Source organism: Mizuhopecten yessoensis, unplaced genomic scaffold, assembly GCF_002113885.1.
Source record: "Mizuhopecten yessoensis strain PY_sf001 unplaced genomic scaffold, ASM211388v2 scaffold7939, whole genome shotgun sequence".
In the NCBI taxonomy this organism is placed as follows: Eukaryota; Metazoa; Mollusca; class Bivalvia; order Pectinida; family Pectinidae; genus Mizuhopecten; species Mizuhopecten yessoensis.
This window is the reverse complement of record NW_018407298.1, coordinates 41,543-56,962: the sequence shown is the minus strand read 5'-3', so window position 1 is coordinate 56,962 and position 15,420 is coordinate 41,543. Positions and strand designations below refer to the sequence as shown.

The 15,420-nt window shown below is 36.8% G+C and overlaps 2 protein-coding genes across 2 annotated transcripts; one reads left to right on the top strand and one right to left on the bottom strand.

Moving 5' to 3' along the window:
• The first annotated feature begins 1,492 nt into the window (after positions 1 to 1,492).
• On the top strand, positions 1,493 to 5,503 carry LOC110454592. Its single transcript, XM_021504183.1, has 3 exons — positions 1,493 to 1,782; positions 2,792 to 2,830; positions 5,365 to 5,503. The coding sequence occupies exons 1-3, from the start codon at positions 1,572 to 1,574 to the stop codon at positions 5,493 to 5,495; spliced, it is 381 nt and encodes a 126-aa protein (XP_021359858.1). The 5' UTR covers positions 1,493 to 1,571; the 3' UTR covers positions 5,496 to 5,503.
• A 2,799-nt stretch (positions 5,504 to 8,302) lies between these two features.
• Positions 8,303 to 14,868, bottom strand: LOC110454604 (26S proteasome non-ATPase regulatory subunit 12-like). Its single transcript, XM_021504212.1, has 11 exons — positions 14,729 to 14,868; positions 14,361 to 14,420; positions 13,351 to 13,479; positions 12,740 to 12,853; positions 12,100 to 12,204; positions 11,699 to 11,848; positions 10,670 to 10,804; positions 9,918 to 10,030; positions 9,564 to 9,741; positions 9,185 to 9,262; positions 8,303 to 8,933 (listed from the first exon to the last, which is right to left on the bottom strand). The coding sequence occupies exons 1-11, from the start codon at positions 14,849 to 14,851 to the stop codon at positions 8,724 to 8,726; spliced, it is 1,395 nt and encodes a 464-aa protein (XP_021359887.1). The 5' UTR covers positions 14,852 to 14,868; the 3' UTR covers positions 8,303 to 8,723.
• Positions 14,869 to 15,420: the final 552 nt, after the last annotated feature.

Here is a 15,420-nt window from a genome sequence, read left to right as displayed (position 1 = left end):
TTAGCCGAACAGACAGATTAGGGGGCCATAGTCTTATTAGCCGAACAGACAGATTAGGGGCTATAGTCTAATTAGCCGTACAGACAGGTTAGGGGACATAGTCTAATTCGCCCTACAGACAGGTTAGGGGACATAGTCCAATTAGCCCTACAGACAGGTTAGGGGACATAGTCTAATTAGCCCTACAGACAGGTTAGGGGACATAGTCCAATTAGCCACTTCGGATATCAACAACGATATTCTTACACAGAACTACGATATAATTGGCATAAGTGTCTGTAAATTATAAACCAGTGCAGATTGCACCTTTTACTTTTAAATGATAATTCAAACGTCAAACTAGGAAATCCTATTTTTACTTGATAGGTCATCGGAACCACGCCATGAGACTCCTTTATCAAGTAACTTAGTCAACACACGTTTGTTAATGGATATTAGGAATTCAAATTGTTAAAGGAATTATGAGCCCTTTAGTAGGTTTATTTGACAATTAAATTTGCATGTGCCTGGGTATGTCTGTGACAAAAATGTACTACCAGCAAAATTATTGTGACTGTCCGCTCTCTGCCAAGCTATAAGGTATCACCCTAAATCTATCCTCAACGGTCTTTGACTGTCCTCTCGTGGTGTTCACAGCTTGCTGCCAGTGTAGAGTGTAGCCCCTTAATTAGCTGCGGGAACCGTAGCTTATAGGTCCGATAACAATAATAAAAATAAAAATAAAAAATATCGGGCCTAGTAGCTACGGTTCCCACAGCTTCCCCTTAATAGGAGACGTTCTCTACATCAGGATAAACACGTTTGATACAGAGGACAATGGGACGGCTTTACTAAATAGGTATGGGGCCACAGTCTAAACGGGAAGGACATATTTGGTTTATTTCAGTAACGAATATTTATGGAACACATCTCAAGTACACACAGAAATGGGTAAAAGGTAGAGTCTATGTAAGTCCTCTCCTTAGATCTCAGGTGTGTAGGGGAAACACACTTTGGTATAGATCTATAACAATCTATAACGGAGGAATATGGGTCACACTCTACAACGGGAGACACACATTTGGTACATAGGTCACACTCAACAACGGGAGATACACATTTGGTACATAGGTCACACTCTACAACGGGAGACACACATTTGGTACATAAGTCACACTCTACAACGGGAGACACACATTCGGTCCATAGGTCACACTCTACAACGGGAGACACACATTTGGTACATAGGTCACACTCTACAACGCAAGGGTAGGCGGGTGAGGGTTACATATACTTATTTGGCATATTTTACAGAAGGAATGTACTTTGTACTTCAATATGGTCCGGACATCCTATGTGATAAATTGTTTTTAGATTGCAAATTACTTCCGTAAAACAACACGAACTATTTTGCTATTACATCCATTCTACGTGTTCTATCACGGACTTAAACAGATCTAACCTAATTTCGTGGTTCTATCTTCCCGTCGGTTCATAACCTTTAACGGTCATGAACGGAAAACATATCACAGAAGACCCTCTATAGATAAGTGAGGTGACACTGGCAGTACAACAAGACTTAACCTAACACAATGTCTGCCGTCATGGTTCTCCGCGTATTGATTGTGACAGTGTTGTTCTGCGGTTGCCTTACATCACCAATGAAGCCAGAAGCGGCCAATAGAGGGCTTTTTTCCGCGTTTCAAGACATATTCGGATGCGGGGTGAATATGATGCTGGATGCGGCTGGTGGAATGTCCCAGACGATTGGAGCAGGCATGGACACCGCGATGAACATGTTCGGTAACATACCTTTTACTTTCGATACATAACAAGACCAGAGATTACGTACACCTTTTTCCTCACAGTTTGGTGATTTTGTTCTTTTTATGCCGTCATTATTTTCGTCATTCTGTTCTTCTTTTACATTTTGCGTGTCACACTGTCTCACTTCATGACAAATTGTAGGGAAAATGGACTTTTCCATGCATTTATGAAACTTAACATATTATTCTACAGGTACTAGCCTCGTCTGTCAATATATATTATGGGTGTGATTATTCCACACATCTATCGGTTGATGGTCAGGGTCAAAGGCTAAGGTTACGGGTACAGAATCTTTACATGATAATGGAAAACATACACATGCAAGCTCAACTTTCATGTCACCGTGCGGACTCCATCAACGACACAGTGGGCGTAGTATGCACTGTTTGTCGTACTCTTGGATCGGATTCTGAAGTTGCTCTTTTTATCTTGCAATTAATGAAGCAACTTCGTTTATCAAAATTTCATAACCTAAAAATACCCCTGCCCCTAATGAGAATGTGTCCCTTATTGACAGCACCTCTATTTATGGAAGAATTGTAAGATTTCAGCATTTTACACATAATTTTGCAACATTACGACATTACCAGGTTTATGGTAATGTTCAAGTTTCCTGTTTAGGATTTCCAACATGGGACTAGGTAATAGTACCTTAAAAGAAATTGAAAAGTAAAGAGGGAAAAAGGTAATCTTTTGTAGATCTAATAATGATCCTTTGGGTACCAAGATCCTCCTAGGATATCTTGTTGTATATGGAATTGAATACTATTATGCACACTCGAAAGTATTTATTTATGGTACAAATGTCACGCTGTAGAATAAATCTTGTCACTTTAATTCCTATGCTCTGTCATCATTGGACAAACTTTTTCATTCACACAGCTGCTACTTAAAGAATTTCAATGGTTAATGAAAAAAATGTATTACACTAATCTATAATACAAATGATAATAAAAAAAAGTAATTTTATTTAATTTATTTTCAGGTGGTTTCTCACCATTCCAATGGAATCCTTTTGCCAGCAGTAAGTATGTAAAACTAATATTTCGGAGACAGAAAATATACTGTCCTCTCCCTAACAATTATCATTCCTTATCTATAGGAAATCGTTAATTTAGTAATTTCTCCCTATCTTGATGGAAGCAACTTTTAGTATGTAAAGAATGTGCATTTGTTATGGTTGCAATCATAATACCATTGGGAAATATAATATTTCTCTATAATCTCTGTGATTTAAAGGTAATGTTTTTCATGATGTTCATTTAATTGTGGCTTGTAGTTTTATCAGCACTCTCCCGTCTCTCACTTTGAGGGCGTGCCTTGTAGTTTTAACATCACTGCCCCATCTCACACTTTTGGGGTGTGGCTTGTAGTTTTATCATCACTGCCCCATCTCTCACTTTGAGGATGTGCCTTGTAGTTTTAACATCACTGCCCCATCTCTCACTTTGGGGGTGTGGCTTGTAGTTTTATCATCACTGCCCCTTCTCTCACTTTGAGGGTGTGCCTTGTAGTTTTATCATCACTGCCCCGTCTCTCACTTTGTGGGTGTGCCTTGTAGTTTTATCATTACTGCCCCGTCTCCCACTTTGAGGGTGTGCCTTGTAGTTTTATCACTGCCCCGTCTCTCACTGTGTGGGTGTGCCTTGTAGTTTTATCATCACTACCCCGTTTCTCACTTTGTGGGTGTACATTGTAGTTTTATTATCACTGCCCCGTCTCTCACTTTGAGGGTGCGCTTGTAATTTTATCATCACTGCCCCATCTCTAACTTTGGGGTGTGGCTTGTAGTTTTATCATCACTGCCCCGTCTCTCACTTTGGGTGTGCCTTGTAGTTTTATCATCACTGCCCCGTCTCTCACTTTGAGGGTGTGCGTTGTAGTTTTATCATCACTGCCCCGTCTCTCATTTTGGGTGTGCCTTGTAGTTTTATCATCACTGCCCCGTCTCTCACTTTGAGGGTGTGCCTTGCAGTTGTATCATCACGGTCCCGTCTCTCACTTTGAGGATGTGACATTACTTGGATTTGACTTACAGGTAGATTTACCTACAGGTGTCATCAGTGAAGCAGATCACACTTTCACACCTGTTTTTTTTAGGTCACCTGAGCTTTAGCTCAAGTGACCTATTGCTATCCGTCTTCGTCTGTCGTCGTCTGTCGTGCGACGTCCGTTAACATTTTACATTTTCAACTTCAGCTGAAATACTGGCAAAGGGATTTCATTCATATTTCATGGGAAGTTTACTTACATTTCCCTTACCAAGTGTTGTTATTTTTCGGGTCAATCAGAAATCCAATATGGCCGACACGGCCGCCATTTTGAAAAAACAATTTTAAACTTAAAGTCAAGTTCTGCTGGGCCGATTGAACCGAAACCCGGTAGGAATGATCGACTTATGGTCCTGACAAAGTGTTGTCATTTTTCGGGTCAATCAGAAATCCAATATGGCCGACACCGCCGCCATTTTAAAAAACTATTTCGAACTTAAAGTAAAGTTCTACTGGGCCGATTGAACTGAAACTTAATAGGAATGATCGACTCATGGTCCTGACAAAGTGTTGTTATTTTTCGGGTTGATCAGAAATCCAACATGGCCGACACGGCCGCCATTTTGAAAAAACAATTTTAAACTTAAAGTCAAGTTCTGCTGGGCCGATTGAACCGAAACCCGGTAGGAATGATCGACTTATGGTCCTGACAAAGTGTTGTCATTTTTCGGGTCAATCAGAAATCCAATATGGCCGACACCGCCGCCATTTTTTAAAACTATTTCCAACTTAAAGTAAAGTTCTACAGGGCCGATTGAACTGAAACTTGGTAGGAATGATCGACTCATGGTCCTGACAAAGTGTTGTTATTTTTCGGGTTGATCAGAAATCCAATATGGCCGACACGGCCGCCATTTTGAAAAAACTATTTCCAACTTAAAGTTAAGTTCTGCTGGACCGATTGAACTGAAACTAAAAGCTAAAGCTCAGGTGACCTAAAAACAAGTTCTAATAGGCCGATTGAACTAAAACTTGGTGCCGGAATGGTCAGCTCATGGTCCTGGCAAACTCAAGTTAACATTATACTTAACTATTTTTTTACTCAAATTGGTACATATTTCAACAACAAAAATAAATACTGTAGGACTCAGGTGACCCTTAAGGCCCATGAGCCTCTTGTATTGTTCTCCTTGTACTTTTTTAATCATGTGTTTCCTTTGTTTATATTTTGTCCTGGTTTCAATCGAAACTTTCATTGATTTTGAGTTCAAATTACAATTTTGTTGACACTTTATTGGTCATCTTTGCTAGCAAAGAGTTACAATCCGTCCTGATTGGAAGAGTAGGTAGACCGGATCGTACTGATCATAACCCTTGGCTAGCCAAGATATTTATTGGTATGTTCTTGTTTTTTCCAATGAGGAAATTGAATAAAATCTTTTGCATTTTGCTTAAGGTCAGTGTGTATGACAACTTTATCTAACCTGTGATGATATCTGATGTGAATTGTTTACTGAAGATTCCTATATATACCTGTTTATGCACATGTATCACTTTGTAACTACAGATGCTGCTTTGGACAATGTCCTCTCCAGTGCTACAATAAAGCCACCCACAGAAACAACTATAGCACCAACTGTAGCACCAACTACAAGTGCCAACCCGGAACACCACTGGATAGCCCTGGGCAGGAAATAGTTCTTGTTCACAAAAAATACTAAAATTTAAATTCAATAAATCCTGACTGGATTGAATAAAAAATAAACATTTTCGTAACTGTATTATAATGGCCATTATTTTCTTTTCAAATGGAAACCAAAGTACATATATGTATATCAAGGAATATGCAAAATTTACATCTGTCTAGTCTAGCATGAAATGTTTATCAACATGCTCAGTAAGAGTAGACATAATTTCATAAATGTTGTTAACCTATGAAAGTGATGCGTTCTGGTGTTATGAGGAATACTAACCCTTTTATTTAAGATTGTCCTTAAACTCCTATGAAATACGAGACCGATTGTGGGCCTTCATTACTAACCTGAATATCTAAGCAATCATAGCAAAACATGTGGGTCAAGGTCATTTATAACATAACACTTAATAGTGGTCCATCTAAGATATGTACTGGTCAAATGTCAGGACAATTTGATTAAACTTACAATGAAGATACCCAATGTAGCCAATGTTAACCTTTGACTATGGCTAGTGTTAAAAGTTGACCTTTGACCTAAGTAAGAAATATTAGTTAAAAGATTCACACTGCTGGCCTGTTTTTAACATATATGACTTTGAAAGTAGGTCAAGGTCAGTTACTAGGTATATAGAGTACTCCATTAAAGATATCCACTGACCAAATATTGGAACCCTTGGCCTTATGGAACTAAAAAAAGAGTATTCATAAAGTGGTTATCCTGTTAAATATGCATCATTCACCACCTGGATATTCATGCAATTATGACAAAATATTCTTAGTTTTGTAAATATATCCCCCATTGTCAGATACATCTTTCTAGTCTGAAGGATGATTCATAGCTAATCTGGATTAAGTGTCCCTGTATCTGTAAATTGTTAAAAGGTTGGGATCAGGACTGTTTCTATGCCTGAGAATAAGTACCTGGGGGAGGGGGCAGATTCTAGTAGAATAATGAGTTCTTTACTTCATGCCTAGCCAGCATATGAATGATTATATGATGGGGATCTCAACTATTTTCAAGTTTTGACCAAAGTACTAAGAAATATCTTTGCATTACAGGTCTACCTACTTGACCCCTATGACCTAGAAAGTATGTCCAGGTCACTGATATGAGGAAACTTCATAGCACTCTCAGGTACCTATTGTCCAAATGTCAGGATCCTGTCCTAAAGAAGTTGTTCAAAGTAAAACGTTGACCAATGTAGCATCTTCCAAATAGACACATACAATTCTGAAATGCTCAACTGGTTTTAGCTACATCTGTACAATAGTTTAAAGTTTCAACCTAACACATGTATAAATAAAGGCAAGAGAGAGATAATAAGGAAAAGTTGACAGATGAACAGTGCAAGGTATACCATGCAGTGACCAGTCGTCATAGGGTGTATAAAAATGGTCTTGTAAGGTATTATCCAAAACTTGAATGCAACAAACGGATAACTAGACGAGAATGACTGATATACTAACACTTACATGGCATGGGAAGAGGACATGGTGGCCTGTAAGTTTACAAATTCTGTACTGCAAATGGACTGGTCGAGAATAAATCTCAAACTGACGATCAATAGAAACAAGAGGCCCAAGGGTCTAAGCGGTCAACTGAGTTATACCATAGGTACTGGTAGCCCAATTTCATTATTGAGATGTGATGTGGAAATCAACATGTAAACAAAGTGAAATACAATACTTGTCATGTCACCATAGGATAAGAACTCTAAAAACTATTCAAATACATTATTTTGCTATTGAGAAATATAATATCTATTGTTATTTAGCCATTTTTCCTCTCTGGCCAACCCATGGGATAGTACAGGATCTTAGTTTCTGATACTATTTGATTTCAATTTCATTTTAACTATTTCAACCAAGTTCGAATTATTTCTTGCTGAAAATTGACAAGATATAGTCAGAAGTGTTATTTCCCTATACATGTATAAACAATGGAGAACAGATGACCAATGGGTAATATAACTAACATTTTATATAATGCACCTAAGGGCATTTCCATCCCAAAAAAGAAATTTGAATCTTTTACCATCTGAGTGCAGAGGTTTTTTAAATATCAGCCATTTTCCCCTTTTTGGCCCCTACCCTCCTCTCCAGCCCCTGGGGCAAGGACAGATTTTTTTTTTTCAAATTGATAATGCACCTAAGGACCTTTCTATCCATGAAGAGCATTTGTTTTTGCAACACATCAGAGTCTGATGAAGAAGTTTTTTTGAACTTTTTAACCATTTACCCTATTCGGGCCTAAACTATAGTAAACTCGACCCCCTCCCCTAGGGAGAACGGATTGCCCTGGGGTACTGAAATTTACAATTTACATAAAGTCTGTGATGATCTTTCCATCCATGTAGGTAAATTGACTGTAGTACCTCTGGAGTCTCAAGTAGAAGATTTTTGGAAATATTGGTTAATTTTCCTTTGGGGCCCCGCCCTGGCCCCTGGGTTTGGGGCAGGAATCCCAATTTTACAATTTGATACCATCTTTCTCCAAGGATGATTCTCACCAGTTAAGAATAATTTCGTACTGAAAATTGACAAAATATACCCAAAAGTGTTATTTCCCTATATAAACTATAATAAACTTGACCCTCTTCCCAAGGGAGAACGTATAGCCCGGGGGTACTGAAATTTACAATTTACATAAAGCCCTTGATGATCTTTCCATCCATGCAGAGAAACTGACTGTAGTACCTCCGAGTCCATCATTGTGCAGAAGAAGATCCTCATCTGCCAAGGATGATTCTGACTAAGTTTAAAAAAAAAGCAAAGCTCAGGTGACCTAAAAACTACTACAAAATTGACAATTTGTTCAACCTTTTAATGGTGAAAATTAAATACAGGAAATGTTCCATTCGAATTATTTCAGCATGTCTCAGAAAAGCTTGAAATTTCATGAAATATTTCAATATACACGATGCACTAGAATCTGCATATAAGTAATTAAAGAAAAGAATAGAAGAAGTTTTTTTTCCATTGCTTTCTATATTTATCCATATTCTCTTTATAAGGAACTCTAATGCAATTTTTGTAAACCTCCAGGAAAATGGCTTCATTATGAAGATTTCTGAACTTATAAATTCACACTGATGTACTAAGTATGGCAGTGTGCCCGAGGCAACAATAGAGACTGGAAGTCCCACTGTTAAAAAACAATGTGTGTGTTTAGACGACTATTGGTCTACCACTTTTGTAGCACTATTAATTTTTGATGAGAATTATGATGGTCAATGGAGCTTGTGTACCATCTCCTCCTTGGTAATGAGGTGATTTGTCTTGTTGACAAGTTGCATCAGTGTGGTGATGTTGTGGGACCAGTCATTGAGAATGTCACTTGGGTCCTTTTGGTGGGTGAAATTCACTATACCCGCCATGCGATCCATCTTGGCTTGAACAGTCTTGTTCACAACAAGGTTGGACAAAAATTCTTCAGATTCCTAAAAGTAGACATTACATTCTTAGTCACAGTCATATATATATTTATATATATACATTTCTAACCATTAACAGAAGCTTGAAACAACTTTCTCCTTCCTCTGTGTATGTCAGATGTTAGTTACACGGTAACTTTTTTTCATTTTTTCCCTTCAAATTAGAATACTAGCCTAATGCCATCCCAAATTCTACAGCTTGGGAATCAATCACAAATAGCAACAAAAAATATTAACCATAAATGTTAATATCTTACCGCTTCAGACTGGTCCAAAAGATCAGCAATTCTCTTGGTCCTCACACGGGTATAGTATTTGGCCATCACACGAATATTCTAAAATACATCATTACACAATTACTTTTAGATTCATTCTTATATATTCCAAATTTTTACACTCCTTCACATGATATAATGGTATGTATCAATCTCATATTCAGCAAAAAGCATTTATAGTGACAAACTGAAATAAAGCTCAACATGTTTATGAGCAGTTCACTTTTGTAAATTCTACATCATAAAACCTCATCATACCACAAGAGGTTGGATGAACAATGTTTAACCCTTTTTACTGACAGCACTGAAACTTAAGATACTTTTTGAGGTTTTTATTCCTTTGACAATGTCTGTTACTCACATGTTCTACAACTCTATTTTTTAGGTCTGCCCAGCGTTTTGCTCCCCCTTCCAGCTTTGTGTTGAAGACGTGGGTAGCTGGACTACTTGTGGAACCAAACTTTAGCTCGCTCTCGTATGTCAGACACAGCTGCTTCCATGTGATCAGCTCTGACGTCGTGAAACAATTTAGAAGCTCTCTGCAGAGTAAAACTAGGTGTAATTAAGACAGAAGTGTCACAAAATTCATTTTCAAGGAAAACAATTGACAAAGATATTCCTGCAACAACATGGCCAATAAAATATTGAAATGAAAATTACATGCAAACGTGTGTACTTGATGTAAAACTATGAACATTTATGATGACACACTTACTGGTATTTGGCAATTTCTTCCAGATTTCTGTCTTCCTTGACTCTGTGTATGAAGTCTGACTGCTCATTATCGTAGGGTGCCAGTATCACATACAGTACTACATAACGCAGAGCCTGCAGGTCAAGGGTCAAAAGTCTTTATTCATGATCATTGTACTGTAGTCTAAAGATAGGATGAATTCAAACTTTCTAGATATAAACAAACTAATCTGCATAACCCAAAAGTAAATCTATATAACACAAAAGGTAATATGAATTACCTAAAAGGTAATCTATATTACCAAAAGGGTAGTCTGTATTACCATGCACATAACATCCTAGCCAATAATCAAGTTGTAAGTCTCAAACACAGAGATCAATTAACATGTTGAGCTTTGAAAACTCTGAAAAAATGTTATATTGTAACTATTAAAAAAAAGAAAATCATATATCCCTGTACTGAAACATTTTAATGCAAAATTTGTACGTAATGGAAATCAAAACTAGCATTTGACCAATTATGAGAAAAATCAATAAATATACTATAAACTCCCAACACTTTTTTGTTAGTAAATCAGTTAAAAAACCAACATCAAGCTGTACCAAGTTTTTTCTCTCTCCAGCAAATCAATGATTTTAACCTGATGGTGATTCACCTAATTCCAAGGACTAGTATGTTTTTCAGTATGAATTTGAATGAATATGAGAAACTGACTCCTAATATTACTCCGTGTTTCACTGACCTATGACTTGAGACAAGTGTGTTGTGCTTACCTCCCTCATTTTGTCTTTGTTTTCTTTGATCTCTGGTGTATCATATACAGCTTTGTAATGTTTACAGATTGCAAGGTAGGATCCCTCATGTTCGTCAAGCTCAATCATCAACTGGTAATATTTCAACTTTAGCTCCTGAAAGTACACAGTCAAATATCAGTATCGTGTCGTTTTATAAGTGTACAACAATCTACTTAATCAACCTAAACATGTAACTTATTGATAACACGAACTATATCTCTGTGTTACATGTTGATACTGTAACACAATGTAGATCTGAGTGTTACATATTGATAATACAATATAGATCGGTTTGGTTTGGTTTAGTATTGTTTAACGTCTTATCAACAGCTATGGTCATTTAAGGACTGCCTTCCCTGTGGGCAAGATGCATGCGTGTGTGATTTGGGAGGCTGCAATATGTTCGTGTTTGTCTCCTTGTGATAGTGTGGAACTGATGCCGACTTTATAGTGCTACCTCACTGAAACATACTGCCTAAGACAGTCAGCAGGACACCCCAGCCAGTCACATTATACTGACAACGAGCGAACCAGTCGTCCCACTTCTAAGTTGCTGAGCGTTAAGCAGGAGTAGAAACTACCATTTTTACAGACTCTGGTATGTCTCGGCCAGGGGACAAAACCAAAAGCCTTCCTCACAGGGGCGAATGCTCAACTAAAGGCCAAAAGTGAGCCATTGTCAAGAGAGACATTAGAAAGAAGAAAGTTGTTTAGAAAGAAGAGAAAAGATAAGATCCCAAATTTAGTCGCCTCTTCCGATATGAGGGCAGCAGGTACAATTCTTACGCCCTACGTGCAGGGACCCAATATAGATCACAGCGTCACATATTGACAATGAAATCTAGATCAGTGTTACATATTAGATTGGAGAGTTATATTAAAAATACAATTAAGATCTAATGTTACATATTGATCATACACTACAGATCTCTGTGGTACATTTTGATCACTCGGTCCAGACCCGAGTGTTGCACATTGATAATACAATTTAGATGCAAGTAAACGTACGGTTGTTCCTGCTTCCTCAAAGAACTTTGAGCTAATTTTTTTGCTGATGATCTGTGTCCTGATGTAGTCCTTCTTTGCTAGGCACAATCTCATCTGTTCTAGAATAAACTCCACCTTTTCCTTCTTTTCCATTGACCCAAACGTCTCCACCTAGAACATCCAACAGTCAAAATGGGTCAATATTTTAAAATTGTATTGCTATTCAAACACTGCTTACATGTATATTTTCAGATATTTTTTTTCTAAAAATACCTTGTGCAACATTCTGTTGAGATATTTACGATCAATGCAACAAATAAAAAAAAGATAATACTGTTACAGCCATGCATTTGACCAACTTTATACTACACAGCCTTGTCTTGTTCATATCGTTTGACCTGTGAACTGTTCTGTGTACTGACCTGTAGCTCCTGAAGTATGTCCGCAGCCTCCGTTACCTTGCCACTGTCTTCCTTTATCTTGGCCAGAGTTCTGGTGAGTCGTGCACGCTCAATTTCCACATAGATCTGTACACAAAACAAATGCAATGACAGCATATAAAGGATTTAATGAAATTTTATTGATATGCAACTACACAGAGATAGAATATATTAGAATGATAGAATCCAATAATTCAATAACACTGTGCATGTGAAACATGGCTTTTATGGAAAATCTTGCTATTAAAAAAACCCACCTCTTCAGTATGTGAATTAGGTAACAGAAATTGAAATTGACATTTAAGAGCGAAGTAATGCATGTTGAAAAAATCTCTTATACAGTGGGACTTGTGAACTGATTTAGCTAAAAACACAAGCACTCTACTATAATAAGAGGAACTCTTAGACAAAATTAGGTAACTGTAGGTGACAAAGTATAAGAGATATGCCCAGACAAAGTGATGTATCAGGAATTTGGTATGAGTTATTTACCAGGTATTGTGGCATACCTACTGACACTTGACACAGTGCAAGGCTATAGTCCTTACTGTTAATACTTATATTCATATAGCGGACATCAGGGGAAAAGTATGTATTTCTGGAATAGCCTTCCACAGCTTACTTTTCCAGCCGTAACTGTCCTCAGTGTATCAATCAACTTGAGTTTCACATCCATGTTGCCAGCTGGAGTCTTTTCTACATAGGTATAGGCTTCCTGGATCATCTTTGTGACAGACTGAAACCAAAGCAATCATTACATTACTAAAATAGAAGTAAAGATAAAGTTGTACCACCCCTTCTGTTCTCACACAAAAAAAATCTGAAATAAGGCATAGCACCTGTATCTACTAAGTTTTATATATCAGTCAAGAAGGTTAGTAATATGTATACACAAAATATATATGAAAAAAATAAAAGGGACATAACTACCATAAACAAGTGACTCGAATAGGCCTTAATTAACATTTGTGTCAGATTCATGGACTTATTAAAAGGCAAAAGCTTAAGGATGAATAGACATTGCAAGAGGCACTTATACTATGTACTGCACTTTTCAATAAGTTTTACATCATTCTGGCCTTTTTAGCCAGGTTTTATATACATGCATGCATATTATCAAAATACTTTCAATAAAATAGATTTCGAGATGGGTCTTACCAATATATATATATACATATACAAAAAAATATGTCTGTGACTAAACACATTCTACACTGACTGGTATCTACTTACCTGTTTTATCTGTCCTCGTTTCTTTGTAAGTGAGACAATACTTTCATTCAGTGCATCCCAATTTTTGTTTTCAAAACAGAGGCGAACTACCGTCATCAGGACTCTACTTGTGGAATGAGTATCAGCTCCCTACAAAAAAATGAGAAAAACTAGTCTAGGTACAAGTTCCACTAACATGACTAAGCCTGCTGTATCTATATTAAAGTCAAATAATATGTCAAAAAGACTTTCATCCTCAAAATTCCAAGGGATGCTTTCTCATACATTATCTGCACATGGATTAGATGTCATTTTATTTTGTTATGCTCACCGAAAATATATTTTGGGAGCATATAATTGTTGCTTTGTCTAGCCATGTTTCTGTGTCTAATTGTGTTTTAAACAAAAGGTTTTCAAAATAAGAACTCCTTAACAATTAACCTTAGATATATGTAAACTGGGTGAAAGGTGCCCCAAGGGTAGAGGAATACCTGGTATCTGAAGGCAGACTGTAAATATTTGGTTCATTAAGTAAATGGTCAATGTTAAAGTGGTTATGAATGGAGTCCATTTTTGAGATATGGTGATTACAGGTTTCAACTCAAAAGGTCTTTTGTGTCGAAAACATGTAAAAACATGGCTGGAATAGATCCATCTATGCAAGATTTTGTTGTGATGTCCACGCTCCTTTGGAATTATAGTTCTACATATATAGTGTGTAGTATATAAAATAAAGTTATTTTAGAATTGATATTCTGGGAAGTTATCAAAGGGAAGGGGTCTTTATATCATTAGGCCACAATTTGACCTTAAAACTCACTGTCAACAAATTTCTATATCTTGTCTTTGCTCAATTGATTCTGACCCTATGGCATGTATTTTATGTTATTATTTTATCAAATAGGAGTCATTGTAAGTTCAAACTTCACCATGGCATTTTTCTCCCACTGAAAAATCAGAATGATTGAATTGATAAGCATAGTAAAGGTAGCTGTGTAAAGTTAGGAAATAAAATGAGCTTAACGTCTTACTGTTCTTGTTTGTTTTTCTAATGACATCAGTATATCCAGTGCTTCTGTCAATTTCCCTTGCTGAAATAAGAAAGAAGGGGAACAATAAAATAATATCAGCGGTACCTTTTCCATTTTTCTCTTGAAACATATACAGGTTTAATGATAAATCTGACAGCCACTAATATAAACATCTATTTTATCAATGTGATGGCGCCACTGGGACTTAGTACAGTAATCAGTTTTCATTTAATCAAGCTTTAACCGGCATCCCCCCCCTCCCTTCCAAACTGTGACATAGCAGATTTTGAACTCATTTGGCAGAAGTATAAGATTAACAGAGAAGTGTTATCAACCAGAACAATTTTGAATGAAACTATCAAACTTACTTTAGCCAATTTTTCACATTTTGGAAGCTTTTCATCTACAGTAGAACTGTAGTCAACTTCCATTTTCTGAGGAGCCGTTTCTGTGTTCGCCATGGTTGCTTCTTTTCGTCTGTGTGGGTGCATTCGTATTGAAAAACAATTTTGCTTACAATTACATAGCACTCAAACGATATGGATCATAAATAAGTCAGTTTTATTATGATATTCTGATTGATATAAAATAAACGGAGAGTAAAACACATTTTCTTATTCTATTTTTCAATCAAAGAAATGAAAATATTTACATGATAAACGTTTTCCGGAAGGTGTTGTTCCGATGTTTACTTTTAGTTTAGTTTGAATTATATTCTATTCGGTGGTAGGTAAATCTTGTACGCCGCTCCCGCTCCCGTCCCAAAATCCCGTACCAGGCATGTAGAGATATTTTAATATCTCATTAACGCGATCGTTTATATTTTTTATAAAATTATACAATGATTTCAAACATTTCACGGTTTTTCATATATATACATATATAATTAGATATTGAGTGAAAAGTAACATGTTATTTTCAGATATGTAGAACAAAATGCCTTACTGTTTATAATTATGTAAGTTTGGTTGCATATAAACGCCATATTTCACATGGAATTCTGACTTTGTTGTGATCGCGGATGTTTTGTTTACTCCCGTACCCGTGCTAAGGGGACATC